General features: G+C 41.4%; 1 protein-coding gene and 1 non-coding gene across 2 annotated transcripts in view; both read right to left on the bottom strand.

The window, feature by feature from the left end:
• The window catches only part of TULP4 (TUB like protein 4), a 191,699-nt gene that overhangs the window by 56,245 nt on the left and 110,520 nt on the right, over positions 1-24,934 (bottom strand). Inside the window, exon 5 of the mRNA XM_040628010.1 lies at positions 13,261-13,422. Within this exon, the coding sequence (XP_040483944.1) occupies positions 13,261-13,422 (162 nt within the window). The remainder of the gene's footprint in view (positions 1-13,260; positions 13,423-24,934) is intronic.
• On the bottom strand, positions 8,094-8,201 carry LOC121102344. The gene has a single exon (XR_005834462.1). It is a non-coding gene; the product is annotated as a U6 spliceosomal RNA (small nuclear RNA).

The following is a 24,934-nucleotide window of genomic DNA, read 5'->3' as shown; positions in this document are numbered from 1 at the left end:
AGGTAAGGAAGAAAATCACTCTTTCNNATGGTTTCAACTAAATCTAATTTCAAAGTTGTTCCCACAAATTGCTAGACAAGAGCTCTACTCCATAGGTCAATTTAACCTACTTACAGTTCACTCATGAATGAGGGTCTTCAGCTTAGGAATGGATCACTGATGTGTTATTCTAGTGAGTTGGTGGATATTAAAAATGATAAATAATTTGAGTAAAAGAGCTTATGTGAGAGAGATCCCCATGTTTCTTTCTTGTGGTGTTGAGCACAATGGCTTTCAAGTCTTTCCAGTGAAGCTAAAACTGATATAGCTCCTACAATTACTACCTTAGAGGACCAGGTGGAGAACCAGGGGCAATCAGCGGAGTCGCTCCAAACACCAGCACTTAATGGGCCAGCAAAGGGAAATATTTTCTCAGGGTGAATAAAAAGCTCCTTGCAAATAATACGCTGTGATTCTTTTTAATTTGGTTTTCAGTTTGACTTTTATTCTGTCAAAGAGTTGCCCTCATCTCTGAGGTAGTCACTACCCATTTGTCAAATATCGGCCATTTACTTTTCATTTATAAAACTGTGGTGGCAACATCACTTTTTTTGCTGAGAAACAAAGATTTGCACGACTTCTGAAGTTTCCTTTATAAGAAAAACTTCAGAATGACTACCATCTACTCTGATGCAACAGATGTCCTCCTTTAAAGCCATGGGCTAATCCAAGTACCAGACAAGTTATTTACTTCAATCTGACAAGAGCCTTCTTCAAAGTAAACAGGCGGTGTGAGCACAGCTCTGTGGTTACGGAAGGAAATGCCACGTTCTGAAGAGGTTTATAATGAAGCAAGCCACGCTACTGGGGATTTACTTTAAGTACAGTAAATTTAAAAAAAAAGAATAAATGGGTAAAAATGCAAACGTGGCAAAATATGTGCATTCTTCATTCTATTTATTTTTGATATGCTGATTTTTTAATAATCAAAGTTTAAAATTACCTAATTAAAAAACCCTCCAGAATTATTTATTATTTAGAATACTTCTGGAGAGTTAGCGAATCTCCTTGAGTTCTATGCTGGTACTTCAATCATAACCTTATACTTAAAGAGTAAAGGAATAATTACTGTTTGTAACTGATTAATATGTTAAAGCTTTAAGCGTATATTAGCATCTATGATTGTCTCTTTTTCAGCAATTAGTATCTCTGAAAAGATATCGTATAGAAACGATGTAAAATTTTTAGTTTTTAAATTCTTTGAACTAAACGAATTAAAAAGCCTGCAACAAAATCTCCCTTTTGATGACCTTGCCCCACTAACCACTCAAGTCCTGACTCTACTCCACTGCAAATGGGAAAGAAACGTTGCATTTTTTGCAAGGTATATACATGAAAACAGCTTTCCTTTCATAGATGCTGCAGAGGTACGACAGGTACTTTGTGGTTTTTCTCATTGCTGTCCCCTTCCCGGCACCAGCAAGATTTAAAGGTGGTGTACAAACACTGCGGGACTCGGGGTCACCAATCACACCAGCAGATGCCACATGTCAGATCAGGAGGGACTATGTTTTGTGAAAAACCTCCTTTCCTCTTCAGAGAAGAGCCTTGGGACTTACACTTTGAATCCAAAAGCAGAAAGAATAGAAAGAATACACCTTCCCTCTTCCTAGGTCAAAGAACACAAAACAACAAAACAATAACACATCAGAACAGAAGCTAGAGGAGAAGATGTCACCCCACTTATATCTGCAAGTGCTAAACCTGAATACTGGAAACTCTTACCTCGGGGCTGTTTAAGAAGTACTGACCCAGACTTCTACTTAATTTGAAATCATGATTTCAAGTGCCTAAGGAAATATTAGGTCTATTTAATTATTAAAGACCTCCTCCTTCTTCTTTTTTTTTTTTTTTTTTAAGATTTATTTATTTGAGGAGGAGGGAGAGAGTGCGAGTGTGAGCCCGAGCTGGGGGGGCAGAGGGAAAGAATCTCCAGCAGACTCTCTGCCAAGTGTGGAGCCTGATGTGGGGTTCGATCTCACGACCTGAGATCATGACTGGAGCCAAAACCAAGAGTCAGACATTTGACCAATTGTGCCACCCAGGGTGCCCAAAGACCTCCTTCTTTTAAAAAGAGTTTTAGTGTTTATAAACAAGTATTACCTCTAGTTCTGGAAAACTAAGTCTGGACATTTAGCCAAAAAAACGTATTAGGTGAAGAATGCTCATTTCACACCAAACCACCACCTTCTAAGCAAGGGCAATTTCTACTGAATATTCTTTTAAACTTTTTTTTTAAAAAGATTTTATTTATTTGAGGGGTGCCTGGGTGGCTCAGTCCTTAGGCGTCTGCCTTCGGCTCAGGTCATGATCCCAGGGTCGTGGGATTGAGCCCCGCATCGGACTCCCTGCTTGGCGTGGAGTCTGCTTCTCCCTTTCCCACTCCCCCTGCTTGTGTTCCCTCTCTCACTGGCTGTCTCTCTCTCTGTCAAATAAATAAATAAAATCTTAAAAAAAAAAGATTTTATTTATTTAAGGGACAGAGAGAGAGCATGAGCGAGAAAGCACAAGCAGCAGAGGGAGAGGGAAAAGCAGGTTCCCCGAGAGCAGGGAGCCCGATGCTGGGTTCATCCCAGGACACTAGGATCACCACCTGAGCCAAAAGCAGATGCTTAACCTACTGAAACACCCAGCTGCCCCCTTAATATTCTTTTAAATATGGAAGATTCCTTTATGTGGATATTAAAATATAATCACTATTTCAGAAACTCAGTTCACCTATATTTTAAAATCACTATATAAAGTATACCTGTATTTCATTAGGACTATGAACACCTGCAGCAAATACTTAAAATATTCCAGCTATGTCACAAACATCTTTTTCCTTATAGAACATTCCAAAGGAGAAACTGCTGGTTATTTATCGTAATTGAAGGTCAGGTGTAGTATCGATCTGTTGAAACCATAGTTTTCACGTATAGACTGTGCCTTACTGACCTTCCTTGACTTATGATGGGGTTACATCCCAATAAACCCATCATAAGTTGAAAACACCTTAAGCTGAAAATGTAGACAATACACCGAACCTACTGAACATCACGGCTTAGCCCATGATGTTCTAACTTCAACACGCTCAGAACGTTTACCCTACAAGCTGAGCAAAATCATCTAACACGAAGCTTATTTTACAATAAAGTGTTGAATCTCTCATGTAATTTATTCAATACTGTACTGAAAGGGAAAACCAGAATGGTTGTATTGGTTGCTTACCCTCGTGACTGCACAGCCGACTGGGAGCTACAGCTCCCACCCAGCGTCACGCAAGTGCCGTGCTAGCCCGGGAGAGGATTCAAACTCAAAATACAAAATGTGAAGTATGGTTTCTACTAAATGCATACTGCAGCCTTTGCACTATTATAATGTCAAAGTATCATAAGTCAAACCATCGTAAGATGGGGATCATCTGTACATACTTTGGAGAAGAAAATGTATTTTTAAAGCTCTAGTTCTCTTTCCTTTATTGTATGGGCTCGTGCTCTTGATCTATTTTTTAAGTTCGTGATCATCACACAATATCTCTGCTGTATAATTTAATCATGGTTTGTATCTTTCATCACCTGGATAAACTCTATGAAGTAACTGTACTTCCAAAATTGATAAACAACAAGCATTTGCCTTTATGATTTAAAAAAAAAATACTGACTTGTGTCCTCGTTAAAGGAAATGAGGCTTAAAGTTTCCTTCTCGTGGCTATAAACTTCCTAAATGTAAGTCCAGGATGTTCATCATGAACACGTGTCACGGGCACACGGATCAAGAGAGAATTTCAGAACTGTAACACCAAAAAAGTCTGTTGGCTCAGGATAAATAAAAATTGTCATTTCTACAGAGTAAAGAAGAGATGGACAGAGGTAAAGAGAGGACAGATATGACGCAGGAAGAAAAGGTGAAAACAAGTCTTAGGGCAGGTGGTCTGTGAAGATGTCATCAATTCTGTCCTGCTGTCCTCGGGCAGCACTGCAGGGGCACCATGCCAGGAGACAGGAACATGTCATCTTGCGAAGGCTTTCATCCAAGGAGATCACGTGTATTTTCTTGGCAGGGTATCCTAATATCTAATAACTCTCACTGAGCTGGATTTTCTATACCATGGGTTAGGATTAAACTGACAATGATTCACATTCAGACACTGCTTTTGGATTTGAGTAGGAAAAAGAATTCAGACATTAGGATCCCCATTCAAACTGCCTTCTAAAGGAGTGATAGCCGTATAGCCTGAAAAATGAAAAAAGAGAACAAAACAAAAAAATACCTGAATCTAATCAGTCATAACTAATGAATACTCTGCACCAATACTGGCAGATGTGGAAAAAAAAACCAAATTTAGACTTTTCTGCATAAAATAGTATTTTCTGTATAAAATATAATGAATGAAAAACAAATGCTGGGTCCTCCCAGGGCAGGTTATGTGGAGTAAACCAGGAATTCCTCTCGTGTGTATTGGGGGGGGGGGTACTTGGGGATGGGAAGGGAATATGGCAATTCCTTAGGCGCGGCCATGGACTTAATCATCTCCAGGCACAGAGAGGAGGGAAGCTGGCACTTCCAGGGAAAGCATTCTTCCCTCACTCACTGCATGCCTACACTACTGCGCTGAGGAGTCCCGGCTACAGGGAAGAATGAGGCGTGGTGCCTGCTCTCACATATGGCAAGGAAGAAAACAGGCAACCACCAGTTACAACATAATGTGGAAAATGTTACAAAATTGCTCTTGGTACACAGGAGGAGCTGCTGGAACACTACAGCCAGTACGCCAGACTGACTGTAACTCCGCCTGGGTGGGGAGAAGAGGAAGGCAGCGGACGGTACAGAAGTGACGTTTGGGTTGAGTCCTCAAGGACAGGTGGAACTTCCCTGGACAGACAATGGACAAGGGCAGGAGGAACAGCATATGCAAAGGCAGGAAAGCAATATGAATTTAGGAAACCAAAATAGTCCACTGTGGCTAGAATGTAGGGGAGTGGGGGCCAGAGAGGAGGCTAGAAAGTTATGGGGAGTCACATGATGGCCTGGACACCTTCCCAAACCCTCAATTAACAGTAATGTGCATGAAACTATAACAGAGAACTGGAGAGAGGAGGTCAGCAGACAGAGAAGCCAACATCTAGAAACTGGACAGCAGATGGACATACGGTGAGTGGTCAAACAGACCCGAGCAAATTGAAGCCCAAACTTACAGCAAGGAAGAAAAGGAGTGCTATGTGCCAAAGAAGCCAAAGACCTTTCTGAAAGTGGAGGTGAGGGTGGGGAGAAGACAGAAGGATTGGGTGGAAGTCCTGAAAAAGAACGGGCAAACCTCCACACATCCTCTCCCGTGCACACAGACTGAAGGTTTGTGTCTGTCCAACCCTCTGGAGGGGCTGAATGGAAGCCTGGGGTGGGGACCAACACAGACACAGCTCAGGAGCCTACAGTGAAAGCTCGGCAACTCAGTGCCAGAAATGAGCCCATCTCAGTCACCAGGTGAGGGACATGTGGACACGGGGGTCCAGTTGTCGAGCCACAGAGAAGCCCATCAGTTAAGAGCACCACCACCGCCCAGTGTCCAGGTCATTTTTTAGTCTCCACCATATGAGATGACCAGTGACAACGAGACATTTGAGAAATGCACCTAATATGAAAAAGAGAAGCCAAAAAACAAAGCCAGAAAGAGTCTGAAGGAAAAAGACAATGAAGACTACAGAAAGATACTTCAAAACCTCCAAGTAATATCTTCATGTTGTTTCATTCTCTGTGAATAATAGGATGCTTTTTTAAAAAAAAAGAACAATCAGGTAACAGAAAAGAGTTCTTTAAAATTAAAAATAGTGTTGATTTTTAAAAAGTCAAAGAAAACTTGGAGGCTATAGCTCAGGATATCGCCCAGAAAATAGGATAAGCAAAGCAAAGAAACAGGGAGAGAAAAGATATTAAAATCAGATCATCAATCTAAAAGGACAACTCAGTAATAAGATTTCCAGAAAGAGAAAAGAAATACCAAAGAACTCAAAGGATTGCAAAGGGGTTGCTGTGTCCCAGCTAAACATACAACTGTTTTGAAATTTCCAACACCCGGAAGACATGTGCTACCAAGATGAAGGTTCCACCAGGCCACAAAATAAAGGTGATCACAGAAATAGGGGCTTCCAACACCAGGGGAGAGAAGGGAACCAAGGCACAAGGAGCCAGCTGTGCTGCTGGGGCAGGGAGCCAAGGGCCCCGGGAAGGACAGTGCCAGAAAACCACCTCACATTCAGAGGGGATTTCTAATATTGGGAGGGGGGTGGCTGTAGGAATTAATCTGTAATTGGTACACAGACACTAAACAAAAAGTAAGGCAACGTTACTAACTGTGGGCAAAGCCAACAGTGCACGAGGCACGCGATGCAACCCTGGTTTTGTGTGCCCATCATCTGTGAATTGCACTCTGAGCACAGAGTGACCAACTGTGGAGACAAGAGCACGCTGGGAGGCTGGGGATGGAAAGGGGCATTCCAAGAGACCCAGCTTCTCATTTGCCAGGAAGGAAGTTAGTAGAGAACACCTGAGTCCAAAAAATCAAGATCTGACGGAACAAGGCTATCATTCAGAAATATGGAGAGAAACACAAAGAGTTAAAAGTGGTTGCCACTGGCAGCGGGAATCAGGGAGTGGGGGGGATAGCATGGCGAATGAAAAGGTGCCGGTGTTTTGTGTGTTTTTTAAATTTTTCATTATAAGCCTAGTAGTACTATTTGACTTTTAAAAACTACTGCTCTTAAATTTAATAAACAGTAAAAATAAATAGAAAGTTAGAGAGGGACCAGACTGCTATATTTATCTTATAAATTTTTCCTCAAACACAAAATGTAAGACATAATCCCAATTTCGTTACCTAACACAGAAGTGGAGTTGCCCGGGGATCTGGTCTGGGTGCTCCTGGCCCCCTCCTCCCTGAAGCTCCCTCCATCCCCTGCCCTAGGAAGGCAGCTCCACAGAATTCTGTGAGGAACACAGTTGGCAAGCCACGGCTGCAGGCAAAGGGAGATCTTTAAATAACTTCAAAGATTTGAAAAGTCACTCATTCCCTCACTGTTCAGGAACCAGGGAAGAGGCAGCCCAGGGTGGCAGAAGCAGCCACTGACAAGCAGAAGGAACCAGCCAGGGAACAAAGCTGAAGAGGAGGAGCGATGGGTAGCACTTACAAGTCGCCAAGTCCAGCAGCCCCGTTACCGCACGCAAGGTGTGTGAGAGTTGAAATACTTGCATTTACGCTGGTCTGAATGCAACCATCTTTAGCGTTTAAATGTAAATAAATAATCCCTGACACAAAAAGATTTAAGAAGCGGAATCACCAGGCCTTGGTGACGAAGTGGAGGGTGAGGACAAGGAAGAGGGCAAGTTCAGTGCGATTCCCAGGCTGGGTGCAAGTGATCAGCAACCGAGGAGGGGGCAGGAAGGACAGCTGGCAAGCTAAGTTGGGACCAAGCTGGATGCGAGCAGGGTCCAGGCAGCGAGTGCTCAGCGTGAGGGACAAGAGGGACAGATGGCTCGCGCAGCTCGCAGCTTGGGGAGCCTGCATGCTCAGGGGGGAGCTGACAGGCTGTGGCAGTGGGAGAAATTACCCCCAAGGAGAGAAAAAAGGGTTAGACGTCCAACACTGGAGCTCCAGACAAGTGGACCAGGTGAGAACGAGGACTGAGACGGGGGCCCGAGGTGGATGTGTCGGCAAAGGCAGCAGCTGGGCAGGCTTCCAGGAGCAGGGTATGAAGGACAGTACTGGGAAGAGGCAAGACAAAGCTGGAGCAGGGACAGGATTCGGGGGAGAGCAGTGTCCAGAAAGCATGAGGCCTGGATATGCGGCCTGGGGTCACGGATACCTCAGTCAGAGTATGGGGGCTGTGAGGGGGGGAGCAACGTGAAGCCCCATGCTGCTTGGAGAACAGGCCTCACGTGAGGAAAGAGCTCCACAGCTCTGGGGGCCTCGGGAGAGAGACAGGTCTGCCCGAGCAGAAGGCAGGAGCAGCTGGAAAGAAAGGCCAACAGGCGAGGACTGAGATCCCTGAAAAGGACCACTGAGTCAGGGAGGAAGTGGCGAGGCCTGGATGAACCACATGGCATCTACGTGTCATCCTTGTGCAGAGGCGGAGCTGATCTTTTCTGTATCATTCCAGCTTTAGTTTACGTGCTGTTGAAGCGAGCACTGGATGAACCACAGGGCATCTGGTCTGGGCGCTGCGAGTGACAACGGGTGTTGTTGACTTCCCCGAAGTGTACACAGCTTCGATGCCTTGGGATCCCCTTAAAATAAATCCAAACGGTTCAGGTACCCAAACTATGCATGTGCCACACTCTAGGAACTGAGGTGCACAGGGGTACCCGGGAAGAGAAAAGGACAAACCACCAGCCTGAGAAGCAGTTCTCGGCAGACCTCCTTGCGCCCATGGCAGAAGAGTGTTCCTAGGAGCTTTCTTCTTGCAAGGTGTTCTCCCAAGAAGGGCAGGAACTAGAGTTTTCTTCCTGTACTGGTTTAGGTGTGCTCTTTCTTCATCTAACCTAAATTCCTCAGATAGGAGTCAGAGGCTTTTTCCTTCTGTCCCATCTTCCATGGACACAGATCCACCAGCTAGTCACTGTTCTTCTAGGAGTTACACTCGTGTCTACACACAGGGATTATCTGCTGCCATCTCTAACTTTCCTGATGGGAATGCACCTCAAGTTCTCAACAACCTTCTCTGATTCAACGGCTCTCAAAGTGAACGGATATTCACCTAAGACCCAAAGAATGCAGATGGACATGTGTAAATGTATATGTCTCAAAGTACTTTCCTGTATCAAGAGGCATGGTGTTCTCCCAGAACCCTGGAGAACGCAGAGGGAACTAAGCCTTCTCCTCCTGCACACTGTGCTGTGATGCTGGGTGTTCCCTAGAAATGGCCAAAGCTCACTGCTGCATTACTCTTGATCAACTTAGGACCCACAGAAATTTTTTCCCCAGTCATATTTATATTTACTTCTCTGACATTTCCTATTTATATCATTTGCTTTTTCTTCCAAGCCCTACAAAGACTGTTCTATTTATAAATACATCTCGAGTTTATCAAGCTAAATTTATATGTGTCTTTTCTGTGAATTTTCTATTCTTCGAAATATTTTTTGAAGACTCATATTTTTTATGAGGCTGTTAGGACTGAAAGTTTGTATCACTCTCAAAATTCATATGCTATAGCCCGAACCGCTAATACGACAGTATTTGGAGATAGAGCCTGTAAAGAGGTAATTAAGGTTAAATAAGGTCATAAGACTAGGGCCCTAAACCAATAGAATTGGTGTCCTTATATGAAGAGGAAGAGATAACGGGGATGAGCGCACAGAGGAAAGGCCATGTGAGGACACAGGAAGATTGCAGCCACCTGCCAGCCAAGGAGAGAGGCTTCAAGAGCAACCACGCCTGCCAACGTCTGATCTCGAGATTCCATCCTCCAGAACTGTGAGGGATAAATGCCTGATATTTAAGCTCTATGGCCTGTAGAATTCTGTATGGCAGCCCGAGGACACTAAAACAGTCTTTAAGTTCTTGCAACTTAATGGAAGACAAATTTTAGCCCGACATGAAACACATCACTTGAAAAAATTCGCTGTAAGCATAGATGAAATTAAGAACATGCTATGAAAAATAGTTTTGTTTTTACAAAAGTTCCATCAGACTCAGCTCCCCTCCTAGTGAGATAACAAGACCTTATACACCTTTTAATGTGGCTCAGCGTGAATGATATCCTTACCCAAACTGTTTAATCCAAACCTAATCCCAACCTATCTTCCAGATGATAGAAAATACACAGGCTAGAAGTTAAATGATACTATGGGTAAACAATTGTACAAGCCTTGACTGTGGAATATTCTACAAAGTAACCACACTAAACTTGTGAGAAAGGTAATATTAAAAAAAAAGAGAGAGAGAGGAAATTTTTCTAGACTGAAGCTGTAACAATTACTGTACATAACCTGGATCCCCATTCCAAATGACAAAAAAGAAGAAAGAAAAGCCTACAAAACACATTCTTGTAACAATGAGGGAGCTACGAAGGAGCCTGGATACCAGCTAACATCACTGCTCATTTCTTGGGGGTGATGATGTAGGAGAATGATCTTATTCTTATGACAGGCATGTTGAAATATTTTGGACTGATGTACACCATGTCTACAACTTATTTTCAAAAATAGTACTGCAAAAATGTGTGCATGTATGAGGAGCAAGAGAGGGAGAAAGGGAGGCAGGAAGGGGGAGAGGAGGAGAGAGAGCACAAATACAGCAAAGTATCAGTTGCTGAATTTAAGGCACATACATTCTTTCAACTTTTCTGTAATGTTTGAATATCTGCCTAACAGAAAGTTGGGGAAGATGATCCCAGATGTCACCTCTAGACTGTCTAGATCAGGAATCAAAGGGGGAGAGTTCACGCGTGGAATCCTGTGAGCTCCCAACATTCCATGCAAAGTGACAGATATCACCACATATGTATGCGTGCACATTTTTCCAGGAAAAGGGTTCCCAATTTCCACCTGATATTTAAAGTAGTCTATAATCCCCCAAAGGGTACAGAAATCACCCACTCTAAACTGAAGAATATATATGACAAGTAGGAAAATAGCTAGATTCTCAAACTCCCTTATAAAATAGTACAGCTTATTATTTTAAAAAGTTAGGAAACCACCTAAAATCCCATATGATCAGGAGTATCTCAAGATGTGAGGAGGCGGCTTCGTCCTGGATGACGTTTTACTCTATGTTAATGCAGGAGGTTCTCCGAGAGAAGGGAAGAAACGGCCCGAGATGGAGGTGGCTCAGCTTTAAACATCAGTTCCCAATGTTAAGAGCTCAGGGCATTACATTTCAAATTCTCTTCATACTCTTTTCTCATCAATAATTTTCAAACTAAGCAAGAGCTATGAAAGGGTGACAGACAAGGAGGAAGGAATATTATTTTTCCACATCTCAGTTCAAATATGACTGATGGGAGTAGGCCAAACATCTCTTCTCTACTTTAAATTCTTATAAGGATCCTCATTGTTTCAGGGGTCTGCAACCTTTTTTAAAGGCAGTGAGTGCAGCACCTTCCTTGAATGACATCCTACCCATGAGCCCCAAATACAGAACCAGTAATAGCAGTCTTTCAGACAGAGGTTGTGGGCCAGGAGACCAAACAGCAGCCAGAGCCACTCTCTGATCCTGCAGACAGGTCTACAGAGCCAAGTCCAAGTGCCTCCGCCTGGCTTTAAAGCTGCAGCCCATCTGCGCTCCGTCACACCCACAACACCATGCTGCCTGCTATCCCAGCAACTCTGCCGGGACACAGCACAAGATGTCTGTGGGCCCCCAGCACCTGAGAGGCAGGGGTCAAGTCCTGCCCACTGTACCCCTGTGCCTGTCACACTCCAGGTATGCTGTCTGTTGGGGACACCGGTAGGCATAGCTCATCAGGGGACTGGGCCAGGAGCCTCCCAGGTTCCATCCCTCAAGGCAAGGGAAGAACGTGAAGCCAAGACTTCCATTCGTAAGTGCTTTCACATCTGTTCGCTCATCTGATCATTACAAGAGCCCCAGGAAACAGGCAGGAAATAATTCACAGCCCCCATCACAGAGGAGGAAACGTGCAGGGAGAGGTGTCTGGGCAAAGCCACTGAATGGGCTGCAGCCCACTTCTCAGAGCAGACTCTAGGGGCAGTAAACACCTGCAAAAACAGGCCACCGTACGTGCAAGTGCTTCTTAAGAGTTACACGCATCTGCTATTGGATACTTAGGAGCCTCAGAGCCATGAAGAAACTTGGGAGTTGCGACTACTTCTTTGTAGCTCTCAAAATAGTAATTTTGAGAAAAAAGAGAAAAAATATTGACTTTTACTTGAAAAAAATGGAAACATGGAATGTTTAATGATTAGCGGAAAGCAATTCAGTAAAAAAAAAAAATGAATGAAAAGAAAAAAGATTAAAAAATGAAAGCTATGCTTCCTTTTATACTGCTTGCTTTTACCAATATTAAACACAATCTCTGCTATGAAATGTCCTGGCATTTTATGGATTTTGCTGTGCTTGGAAAACACAAGCTTCATATTTACAAAGGTTTTACCTGGTCAACCTTTTTATTTAAAACATGAATTATCAATATATGATTTTATTAGGTTATATACTATTTTATCATGAAAGTAAAACAGATACATTAAAGAATATTTTAAAATTAGGTTTTAGAAAATGACCCAAAAGCTCATTCCTGTAAAACAACCACCCATCTGTGGCATTTTGTCTCCTTCCAGGTCTTTCTAGCATGTGGATGGGTTTCTTTTGGTTGTTTTATGACATGGTAATCATACCACATACACCATTTCATATCCTGATTTTTTTCCCTCAACATTATATCATAAGAGCTCTTCCAGATTATTACATTGTCTTCATAACCACAATCTACAATTTTCTGAACTACTTATTATATAATCCTTTCAGTGGTAATACCACAGTTTACTTAACCATTCTATTTTTAGACAAGTAGGCTATTGCCGAATTTTTACTACCATAAATAATGCTTTAATGACTATAACATTTATTTTCTTCCCTTTTGTTTCTTTTAGACAAATTCCTAAAGTATATTACCAGGTAAAGTGGACAACAATTTTTTAAGACTTTTGACATATTCTGACCAAATTGCTTCCCCAAAGGTCTAGTACACATTATTACCAGCAATGCATAAGAATCCTTTGATTGAACGCTTATCATTGACCAGTATATCATCTGTATCATTTTATTATTTTTCGCTAATAAATGAAACTATATCCTATGTTATTTTGCATTTTTCTCCTGAAAAATGCATACTTTTCCACCATATGAATACTGACCAGTTGAACTTCTTTGGTGAACCTTTATGTCCATTATTCATTTACCAACTATTTATGTAGACTTAAAAGTATCTTTGTATGAATATTTTCTATAGTTAAAATGTTAACTCAATGTTTAACATATTGATGGGAAATAAAATTTCTCCAATCTATGGTTCACGTAAAGTTTTTGTTTTAATTTTTTACCTGGACATATTCATTGTTCTTCAATTCTGTGATTCTCTTAGAGGCTTCTGAGCCGGCTTCCCCCTCCCCCACCTGTTCCCTGTGTGAATGTACACAATTCACTTCCTCCTCAGCTCACATGGTTTTAACATTACACTACTCAGTATTCAAGGGGCTTTATTCATTTATTCATTATTCAAGAGGCTTTACCTGTTGGTCATCAGGAGTCCATATGCCACATGTGATTTGACTTTCCAAGTTGATCTCAGATGACCAGTGTCTTTGTCCGCTGACAGAACCGACCAGGACAAACCCATCTCGATATGAAATAAGTGCTTGAGTCCCATCATGGCTCCATGTGAAATCACTCACCTTTGAGACACACATAGACAAAAGGTGTCAATTTGTCATCTGAAAGGGAAAGCACTTTTATCAAAGGCTACAGTCATTACCTAGCCTTTGGCTAAGAGTCAGATGGCCTTAAAGAAAATATATAAAATATATCATATGTATTATAACACTAATATATAATATAAAAGATATCATTTGAAAAGCAAGTGTCAGTGCAGTGTTAAGTGCTTCACACATATTAATTCTTTAAGCCTTGTTATCATGCCCATTTTATGAAGAAAACAGACACGGAGGGGATAAGTAACTTATCCTTGATCACACATATCTGGTGAACGGCTCACCAAGAATGATCCAGTGTCCTTGCTTTTTGTCATTGTTCTATGGCCTCCCACCTATAGTAACAGATTCTCCATTAGTGTCTCTGGGTCACTTATCAAAATAGTCAAGTTCTCAGTTTCTCATTATACAACTATCTCAATCTTGCTAACAATATTCCCTTAATTAAAATAAAAAAAATTTAACTGGAAAAATCACACATTCTTATCAAATGCGTTTATTGCATTTATTCAAGGAACTACATTTTTAAAATCTTCTATTATTGTAGTGAATTACTTCTATGGATCTCCTCAAATTATACTACCCTTGCATGCCTAGAAGCAGCCCAACCTGGAGGTGAAGACTGCCTTTTACAGACACAGTTGAAGTTGGTTTACTAATGAGTTTACAACTTCTACAGCTGTATTTGTGAGTGACATAAACTTATGATTTCTTTTTTTGTAATGTCTTTGTCTGGATTTATCAAGGTTATGTTGACCTCTCAGAATGCGCTGGAGAATACTTCCTCTTGTTCCATTGCCTGGAAGAATTTGTATAAAATGGGATGACCTGTTGCTTGAAAGTCTGGTATAACATGCCTATAAAACCATCTGGCTCTGAATTTTTTTATGGGAAGATTTTTAACCATTGCTTTGATTTACTTAATAGTGTTTGTACTAGCCAAACTTTAAAGCTTTTTATTTCTTCTTGAGTCAATTCTATTATTCTTTTTTTAAATTTCCAGTTTATGTTAAGTTTTCCAAACTGTTGCCAAGTACTTGCTGATAGTATTTACTATCTTTTTAAAAATCAACTTTACTGAGGTATAATTCACATAAATTAAAATAAAGTTCCCCCTCAGAAGTCAATCCCCTACCCTCACCCTTGGTCCAAGGCAACCAGTGATCTAATTTCTCTCACTAACTGCTTATTCTTGAATTTTACATGAATAGAACTGTAAAATATGTTCACTTTTGTGTATGGCTGCTTTTACTCAGTACAACGGTTTGAGAGTATTCTAAATTCTTGTGTGCATTAGCAGTTCATTCCTTTTCACAGATGAGTAGTATTCCATTATACAAATATATCACAATTTATTTATCCACCCAAATTGCCAGGCATTTAGGTTATCGCCAGTATTTGGCCAATGTAAAATTGCTATGAACATTCACATGCAAGACTTTTTGTAGACACATGGTTTCATTTCTCTTGAGTAAATAAATACCTAAGAGTGGAATTAATTGCTGGATCATATGGTAAGTGTATGTTTAACTGCATAAGAAATCACCAAACTATTTTCCAAAGTGGTTATGCCATTTTATACTCCCAGCAGCAGCATATGAGCGTACCAGCAGGTCCACTCCTCATCAACACTTGGTGTTGTCAGTTTCTTTTATTTTAGCTATTCTAGTAGGTATGTAGTGATAGAACACTGTGCCCTTAATTTGCATTTCTCCAATGTAGCCATGTTGAGCATCATTTCACATGCTTATTGATCATTTGCACATCATCTCTTGGGACATGCCTGTTCAAATCCCTTGCTATGTGTATCTATTCATTCATTCATCATTCATGTTATGTGTATGAATATTCATACAGATGTATATATTATGTCCACATCTTGAGGAACCTCCACACTGTTTTCCAGGGTGTCTGTACCAGTTTGNTTCCTGCCAGTTGTGCAAAAGTGTTCCCCTTTCTCTGCATCCTCCCCAACATCTGTTGTTTCCTGTGTTAAGTGTAGCCATTCTGACAGGTGTGAGGTGATGTCTCATTGCAGTTTTGATTTGTAGTTCCCTGATGATGAGTGATGTTGAGCATCTTTTCATGTGTCTGTTAGCTATCTGTATGTCTTCTTTGGAAAAATGTCTATTCGTATCTTCTGCCCATTTTTAAACTTGATTATTTGTTTTTGGGGGTGTTGAATTTTATAAGTTCTTTATAAATTCTGGATACTAACCCTTTGTCACATATATCATTTGCAAATTATCTTTTCCCATTCTGAAGGATGCCTTTTAGTTTTGTTGATTGTTTCCTCTGCTGTGCATAAGTTTTTTTATCTTGATAAAGTCCCAACAGTTTATTTTTGCTTTTGTTTCCCTTGCCTCAGCAGATGTATGTATAAGAAGTTTCTATGGCCGATGTCAAAGAGGTTACTGCCTGTCTTCTCCTCTAAGATCTTGATGGTTTCCTGTCTCACATTTAGGTCTTTCATCCATTTTGAATTTATTTTTGTGTATGGTATAAGAAAGTAGTTTCGTTTCATTCTTTTGCATGTAGCTGTCCAGTTTTTCCAACACCATTTGTTGAAGAGACGGTCTTTTTTCTTTCCTGGATATTCTTTACTGCTTCATCAAAGATTAGTTAACCATATAGTTGTGGGTTCATTTCTGGGACTTTTATTCTGTTCCACTGATCTATGTGTCTGTTTCTGTGCCAGTACCATACTGTCTTGATCACTACAGCTTTGTAATATAACTTGAAGTCTGGAATTGTGATGCCTCCAGCTTTGCTTTTCTTTTTCAAGACTGCTTTGGCCATTCAGGGTCTTTTGTGGTTCCATACAAATTTTAGGATTGTTTGTTCTAGCTCTGTGAAAAATGCTGGTGGTATTTTGATAGGGATTGCATTAAATGTGTCGATTGTTTTGGGTGGTATAGACATTGTAACAGTATTTGTTCTGATCCATGAGCATGGAATGTTTTCCATTTCTTTGTGTCCTCTTCACTTTCTTTCATCGGTGTTTTATAATTTTCAGAGTACACAGATCTTTTAGTTCTTTGGTTAACTTTATTCCTAAGTATGTTATGGGTTTGGGTGCAATTATAAATGGGATCAATTCCTTGACTTCTCTTTCTGCTGCTTCATTACTGTAGTATAGAAATGCACCAGATTTCTGTATGTTGATTTTGTATCCTGCAACTTTACTGAATTCATGTATCAGTTCTAGCAAATTTGGGGGCGGGGGAGTCCTTTGTGTTTTCTATATAGAGTAGCATCTTGTTTGCAAATAGTGAAAGCTTGACCTCTTCCTTGCCAGTTTGGATGCCTTTTATTTCTTTTTGTTGTCTGATTACTGTGGCTAGGACTTCTAGTACTATGTGAAATAACACTGGTGAGAGTGGACATCCCTGTCTTGTTTGTGACTGCAGAGGAAATGCTCTCAGTTTTTCACCACTGACGAAGATATTAGCTGTGGGTTTTTCGTACATGGCCTTTACGAGGTTGAGGTATCTTCCCTCAATCCCTACTTTGTTGAGGGCTTGTTATTACGAATGGATGTTGTACTTTGTCAAATGCTTCTTCTACATTTATTGAGACGATCATAAGGTTCTTATCCTTTCTATTATTAATGTGGTGTATCACATTGATTGATTTGCGAGTACTGAACCACCCTGGCAGTCCAGGAATAAATCCTACTTGATTTTGAGGAAATGATTCTTTTAATGTACTGTCTGATTTAATTTGTTGAGAATTTTTGCATCTGTGTTCATTAGGGATATTGGCCTGTAGTTCACTTTTTTAGTGGAATCTTTGTCTGGTTTGGGAATCAGGGTAATGCTGGTCTCATAGAATGAGTTTGGAAGCTTTCCTTCCATTTCTATTTTCTGGAAAAGTTTGAGCAGAACAGGTATTAACTCTTCTTTAAATGTTTGGTAGAATTCCCCTGTGAAGCCATCTGCCCCTGGACTTTTGTTTTGTTGGGAGATTTTTGATTACAGGTTCTATTTCTTTGCTGGTTCTCAGTCTAAGTTTTCTATTTCTTCCTGTTTCAGTTTTGGTGGTCTATGTGTTTCCAGAAATTTATCCATTTCTTCCAGATTGTCCAATTTGTTGGCATCTGATTTTTCATTGTATTCTCTTAAAACTGTTTGTATTTCTGTGGTGTTAGTTTTTATTTGTCTTCTCTCATTTGTGATTTTATTTATTTGGGTCCTTCCTCTTTTCTTTTTGTATGTCTGGCTAGTGGTTTATCAATTTTATTAATTTTTTCAAAGAACAAGCTCCTGGTTTCATTGCTTTATTCCACTGTTTTTTGATATCATTTACTTGATATCATTTATTTCTGCTCTAGTCTTTATTATTTCCCTCTGACAGCTTTAGGTTTCATTTGTTTTTCTTTTTCTAGCTCCTTTACGTGTAAGGTTAGGTTGCTTATTTGAGATTTTTCTTGCTTCTTGAGGTAAGCCTATATTGCTATATAGTTCCCTCTTAGGACTGCTTTTGCTGCATCCCAAAGGTTTTGAACCACCATGTTTCATTTTCATTTGTTTCTATGTATTTTTTAAATTTCTTCTTTAATTTCCTGGTTGACTCATTCATTTTTTAGTAGCATGTTGTTCAACCTCCATGAATTTGTGGTCTTTCCAAATTTTTTCTTGTGGCTGACTTCAAGTTTCATAGCGTTGTGGTCAGAAAATATGCATGATATGATCACAATCCTTTTGTACCTGTACCTGCTGAGGCCTGATTTGTGACCTGGTATGTGATCTACTCTGGAGGATATCCCATGTACACTTGAAAAGAATGTATACTCTGCTGTTTTAGGAAGAAATGTTCTGACGATATCTGTTAAGCCCATCTCATCCAGTGTGTCATTCCAAACCACTGCTTCCTTGTTTTTCTGCTTAGGTGATCTGTCCATTGATGTAAATGGGTCATTAAAGTCCCCTACTATTATTGTATTATTATTAATGAGTTCCTTTACGTTTGTTATTGTTTTATATATATTTGGATGCTTCCAAGTTGGGGGCATAAATATTTACAATTATTAGGTCTTCTTGTTGGATAGTCCCCTTTATTGTGATATAGCACCCTTCTTCATCTCTTGTTACAGGCTCTGGTTTAAAATCTAGTTTGTTTGATGTAAGTATTGCTACTCTGGCTTTCTTCTGACTCCTACTTGCATGATAAGTATTTCCCCATCCCCTCACTTTCAACCTGCAAGTATCTTCAGGTCTAAAATGAATCTTTTTTTTTTTAAGATTTTATTTATTTATTTGAGAGAGAGAGAGAATGAGAAAGACAGAACATGAGATGGGGGAGGGTCAGAGGGAGAAGCAGATTCCGTGCTAAGCAGGGAACCCAATGAGGGACTCGATCCTGGGACTCCAGGATCATGACCTGAGCCAAAGGCAGTCGTTCAAGCAACTGAGCCACCCAGGTGCCCTAAAATGAATCTCTTGTAGGTAGCATATAGATGGGTCTTATTTTTTTATGCATTGTGATACCCTGTGTCTTTTGATTGGAGCATTTAGTCCATTTACATTCAGCATAATTATCAACAGATATGTATTTAGTGCTATTTTATTACTTGTTTTTTGTTGTTGTTGTTTCTGAAGATTTTTCTCCGATCCTTTCTAGTCTTTGTCACTTTTGGTCTTTCTTTCCCCCTCAAGGAGTCCCCTTTTCATATTTTTTGCAGGGTTGGTTTAGTGGTCACAAACGCCTTTAGTTTTTGTTTGTCCTGGAAACTCTTTATCTGTCCTTCTATTCTGAATGATAGTCTTGGTGGATTGAGATTTTTCCCATTTAGCAGGTTGAATATATCATGCCACTCTGCTCTGGCCTGCAAAGTTTCTGTGGAGAGATCTGCTGCTACCCTTATTGGTCTTTCCTTGTCAGGGATTTCTTTCATCTTGCTGCTTTTTAGGTTTTTTTCTTTATCACTATATTTTGCAAATTTAACTATAATATGTCTTGGTGTTGGCCTGCTTTTGTTGATTTTGATGGGAGTTCTCTATGCCTCCTGGATTTGGACGTCTGTTTCCTTCCCCAGATTAAATTTTCAGCTATGATTTCCTCCAATAAACCTTCTGCCCCCTTTTCTCTCTCTCCTTCTTCTGGGACTCCTATGACATGAATGTTATTAGGTTAGACGGAATCACTGAGTTCCCCAAGTCTACTCTTGTGATCCATAATTTTTCTTTTGCTCAGCTTCATTATTTTCCGTAATTCTATCTTCTATGTCACTTATTTGTCTCTCTACTTCTTCCTTCCTTGTGGTCATGACATCCAGTTGGTTCAGAATCTCAGATACTGCATTTCTCATTTCTGCTTGTTTTTTAGCTCTTTTATCTCTGTGGTAAGGGTCTCCCTGAGGTCGTCCAAGCTTTTCTCAAGCCCAGTATCTTTATGACTGTTGCTTTAAATTCTGCATTAGGCATATTCCTTAAATCTGTTTTGATTAGATCTCTGGCCATGACATTTTCTTGTTCTTTCTTTTGGGATGAAGTCCTCCATCCTGGCATTTTGTCTAGGTCTCTGTCTTCTGCTCTGTGTTAGAAAATCCTGTTACGTTTCCTGCTCCTGAGAGTAATGGCTTTATGAAGAAGAGGTTATATAATGTCCAGGGCCTGGTGCTTCGGGAAGTGTCTCTGGTGTGTGCTGTATGCGCTCTGCTGCTGTGTTTGGCTGCTCTATCCCTCAGGTCAGTCATCTACAGAGGTTCTCCTTGTCTGCAATGGACAGTGTTCGGACTTTGGCCAGAGTGTGGTGAGTTTTAAGTAGGTGTACTCTGGTCTGCTTGTTAAATGAGACCAGATGCTACTTCCAATAGAAAAGAAGCCTTCCAGAACTCTACGATTGGTAGACATGGTGTGTGTCGGGGTTTCTGCTGGTCTTCTGGAGAAGCGGCCCACTGTGCTGGTCATTAGGCACACTTGGCCAAGAAAAGCAGTACCATCACAGTGGAAGGGTGGGGGCGGGGGGCAGGGCTTGGCGTTAGCAGGTTAGTCAGCCAGTGTTGGCACTGTGCTGTTTACTGAGGTTCATTTATGCAGGGGGCAGGAGAGGGGAATGGCACCAGCCACCTGCTTTGTCCTGGGAGAGGGGAGTCTGTACTTGCTGCTCTCAGGGAAATCCTCCCAGAACAGCAAATAATTTTCTCTCATGTGTCCATGTTTTTCATATCGCTGTTTTCACACTGTCTCTGGGATGCCTGCCTGCCTGCCTAGAGCAGCGTAGTGCACTTTGGGCTCTATTCCAGTCAAGCTGGCTGACTTTTAAAACTCCAAACTTTAGGGACCTGGTGTAATGGGGACCTGCACTGGTCTTCTGGTGGAGGGTCTCACTGTGCTGGGATGATGCGGGTTTGACCCAGAAAGGCAGTCACACCAGAGCGGGTGGGGAGGGCAGGGCAGGCCAAGGCATCTGGAGCAAAGCAGGCTAAAGAGCCAGTGTCCAGGTTAGCCTCAGGAGGTGTCTCTGAACCTATGCTGAGGGGCAGGGGAGGAAAATGGCAACCACTGGCTCTTTTTGTCCCCAGAGAGGCAATGCCACCTCTCACAGAGGCACTCTAAGAAGAGAGAACAGTCTCTCCCTGTGTGTCTTAGGTGAGCCTCAGATCCTGCCATCTGCCTCGGGTTACCTGCCTGCCTTCTCTCCAGGAGTAGGGCATCACCCTCAGGGCTCTATGCCAGCCATGCCATGACCTCTAAAACTCCAGTCTTTGAGCCCCATTAATTGCAAAAAATCATGAAAATCAGACTTTCTCATTTTCCCAGCCAATGGCTTTGGGGAAGCATTCTCTTTGTACAATCCCATGCACTCTCCTCTCTCCCACCTTTCTCTGTGACCAGGGCTCCCTCCCTTCCACAGCACCAGCAATCTGTTCCTCCTCCAAACCACATCTCCACACGTCTATCTTCCTTGATGTGGCCTCTTTTCTCCCTTCAGTTGTACAGTTTGTTCTGTCAGTTCTCAGGCTGATTTCTTGGGTATTCAAAATAATTTGAATGGTAATTATTTAGCTGTGTTCGAGGGACAAGGCAAGCCTAGGGTCCTCCTACTACGCCACCATCTTAGCTTGACCCCCCTTCTATCTGTACTGTATTTGTTGGAAAAAACCCATGTGTAATTGGACCCGTGCAGTTCAAACTGCAGCTGTTCAAGGGTCAACTGTATGTACAAATAGCAAATCATTATGCTGTACACCTGAAACTAATATAATGTTATGTATCAATTACATCTCAATAAAAAAAGGCTATTGTTTCCCCCACTGAATTACCTTTTAATTACCTTTGATTACCTGGTAATCTCTATAGTTATGCCTACCTTTTCATTCATAAAACTGTTTTAGGTTGCTTTTACTTGTAAATGTTTAACTTTCTTTAAAATCGGTGACATTACTGGATATATCACATTTCAGATAAAAATAAACTAAATGGACAAATACCAAAAGGACATGAACATTTGCTGTTTTCCCAGCAGGGGTTACAGGTTTGTATTCAGTGGTTAGCATGTCTCCACCGTGACAATGGCACAGATTTGTCACATAGCTCTTCAACAGCTGGTCTGAGGTTACAGAAAAAAGTTGTTTGCTTAGTAGGGTAAACTCAAAGCCTTGGTTTTTCTGACCCTATGTTTCAACTAATTACACTATTTAGTTTTTCTTAAGAAACTTAAAAACATTTTTTAGACATAACACATTAATTCTGCAATAAAATTTAAAGTCTTTTCATTTTGCAAAAGTAATGCTACTTATTTACATGCATTCTAACCCATTTATCTTGGAAGAGATTTGTACTAAAAAGAAAAACATGCTAGTAGAGGGTGAGAGGGTGGAACGGTATGGCCAGTAAAAAGAAGCTTCCCCAAGACACCACCAGTCATGCAGTCAGAGAAAATGATAACAAAGGATGTTTCCATGAACTCACTGGGTTTATTAAATTAGGTCAGCGCAGAGTGATAAGAATATACGACAACTGGAAAAACAAGAACAAGGAACTGATAACCGGTGCTGTAAAGAAAATAAGCAGGAAGCCCTTTCAGTGGCAGAGGCTGTGTGCTCCTGCCTCACTGAGCATGGTGTCAGACGTGGATTAATTGCGTCTGAGCACCAGCCTTGTCAGACCTCGGCCCGAGGCAGCGTTCATCACAACGGCCAATGCCGGTGCGGGGCACAACCATCCTTGGTGACTAATCTTACACAATAACGCATGCACTGTTCCAGACTCACTTTTGAAATAATCATTTCCCGAAAAAGAAACCGTTAAAGCATCACTTAGCTTTGGCCAAATGTTTGATTCCTTTTCTGACAGTGCAAGTCATGCTGGGTAACACGGATCACCTGTCACTTCCTCTAAAAAGTATTATTTTTCTCTGAGTAGATTCTAAGAATCCTCCTCGTCCAAGCCACAAAACTGTCCTTGCTCCTACCAGGTACTGTTTCAGGGGCACAGACAGCCACTACTTCTTCAACCAATGAGTCATCTTCTCCAGGGCATGACGTTTCTTTAGTCAGGTAAGCTCTGATGCCAACACAACTCTAAGCAACCAAACCCTCCTGCGAAAGACGTGGTTACTGCCGACAACTGCTCAATGGGCTTCAGGTGTGCAGAATCAGAGTTCCAACAACTCAAAATTATATGACAATCTAGAGGAGACCACAGATACAGTGATTACTGTTTTGAACATGGCAGGGATAGGCATTTGTGAGATTCTAGGTGCTACCAGGTGTTCTATGGTCCATGTAAGTTCATTCACTTCCAGGTCTGAATTCATCCTCTCTTTCTTGTTTCTAAAATGCTTTTTTGTGCCAAATTCTCAATGAAAAGAAAAGCTAAGGGATATGGTGATAGTGGAAACCACACAGCTGCTATATGGAGACGACAGAAGGTTCCATCCTCAGACAGGCTGCTGTCAGGAGAAAACAGGGTGGTGGTGGCAACACTTGGCTGGTGGGGCTGGCCTCTCCAACAGTACTGAAGTCTGAGCTCTTCTGGATATACTATGAATACATGCATTTCTGCTAAAAGAAAAAAAAGTGTCTTGTCTGGGAAGAGGACAATGTGACAGAGTGTTCTGGACTCAAACCTGGCCTCAAATTCTGCTCTACCACCCAAGAAGTTCCCTGGGCAACTTACTCAGCCTCCCTGACCAGGGTTTGTTCCTTCCATTAACTGAGAATGGCACCTGCCCATTAGGGTTCCTGTGGGGACTGAGAGACAACACATGAAAATGACAAGCACTTAGTCGGAGTTTGTCCTAGCTCCTCTTTGTGGTCTTTCTCAGAGCAATGCTTCAGAGACCTTTAGTCGTCCTAAGTCGGAAGACACGTCTGACTCAATCACTGGACCTATGGAAGTGAGTTCACACTCTGGTGGATGGAAGAATTAGAGCATTTTAGAGACCCTTACAGACGAATTCAGAGAAGTCTCCACTTCACAGAAAGCCACAAAGTGTTGCTGCCTCAAGGCCTGAAGATAATCTTGGTGATGACATTATGACTACTATTTCTTTTAAAGATTTTATTTATTTTAGAGAGAGAGAAAGAGAGAGAGAGTGTGCACATGAATGCAAGTTGGGGGAGGAGCAGAGGGAGAGAATCTCAGCAGACTCCCCAGTGAGCACAGAGCCCAATGCGTAGCCCAGCCTCCCAACCCTGAGACCACAACCTGAGCCAAAACCAAGAGTCAGATGCACAACCAACTGAGCCACCCAGGCGCCCAAACATTATGGCTGCTATTTAAGGGCAGGTACATTCTGGGGTCAGGGGTACAAGGTCGTAGTGCCTCGTAATACTACAGGCACTAGAGCAATACGTGGTGACTGCTCTCATGTACAGTGTCCAAAGTACTTTCTACACTTAATCTTATTTAATCATCCTAGTGATCCTCTGAGGCAGGTAGCCTCAGAGTCCCTATACTACAGATAAGAAGACTGAGGCACAGAGAATAAGTATCTTCTATTAAGAAATCACGGAGTGTGGTCTGACTCCGGAGCTCATGCTCTTGAACACAGTGGTGTCTACCCTCCAGGCAGCATGAACTTCTCATGGTCATGGGGATCTCCACATCTGTGGCTCTATTTCAAGACAGCTGACTAGTAGTCAACAGGGTAGGTTCTATCTCTTCCTCTTCTCACTCCATGGGGGTATACAGGAAACAGATGAGGCCTTTTCAGAGTCAGTCAAAATTATCACATTTACTCTACCAAATACATGAACTCACACAAAAGAAAATGTTCTATTTTACCTAGAGGTAGATACTTCTGTGATGACAACTTGCAAAAGCCCTTAGTGTAATAGGGACTGCTAATGGTATCTTTGTTCCTTGCAATTCTGTGTCACTTCACTGGTTGTATCTTTAACCTTGGAGAGCTCATAGCTTATTTAAGCAACAGATGGCAGAAAAGAGGGTGAGAATCCATTTCCTGAGAAATGTATAGAAAGGCAGACACAGGAAAACCATCCCTGGAGTGGTAAAACAGTCTAAGA

The sequence above is a fragment of the Ursus maritimus genome, unplaced genomic scaffold (assembly GCF_017311325.1).
Source record: "Ursus maritimus isolate PB19 unplaced genomic scaffold, ASM1731132v1 scaffold_13, whole genome shotgun sequence".
In the NCBI taxonomy this organism is placed as follows: Eukaryota; Metazoa; Chordata; class Mammalia; order Carnivora; family Ursidae; genus Ursus; species Ursus maritimus.
This window is presented reverse-complemented; position numbering and strand designations above follow the sequence as displayed.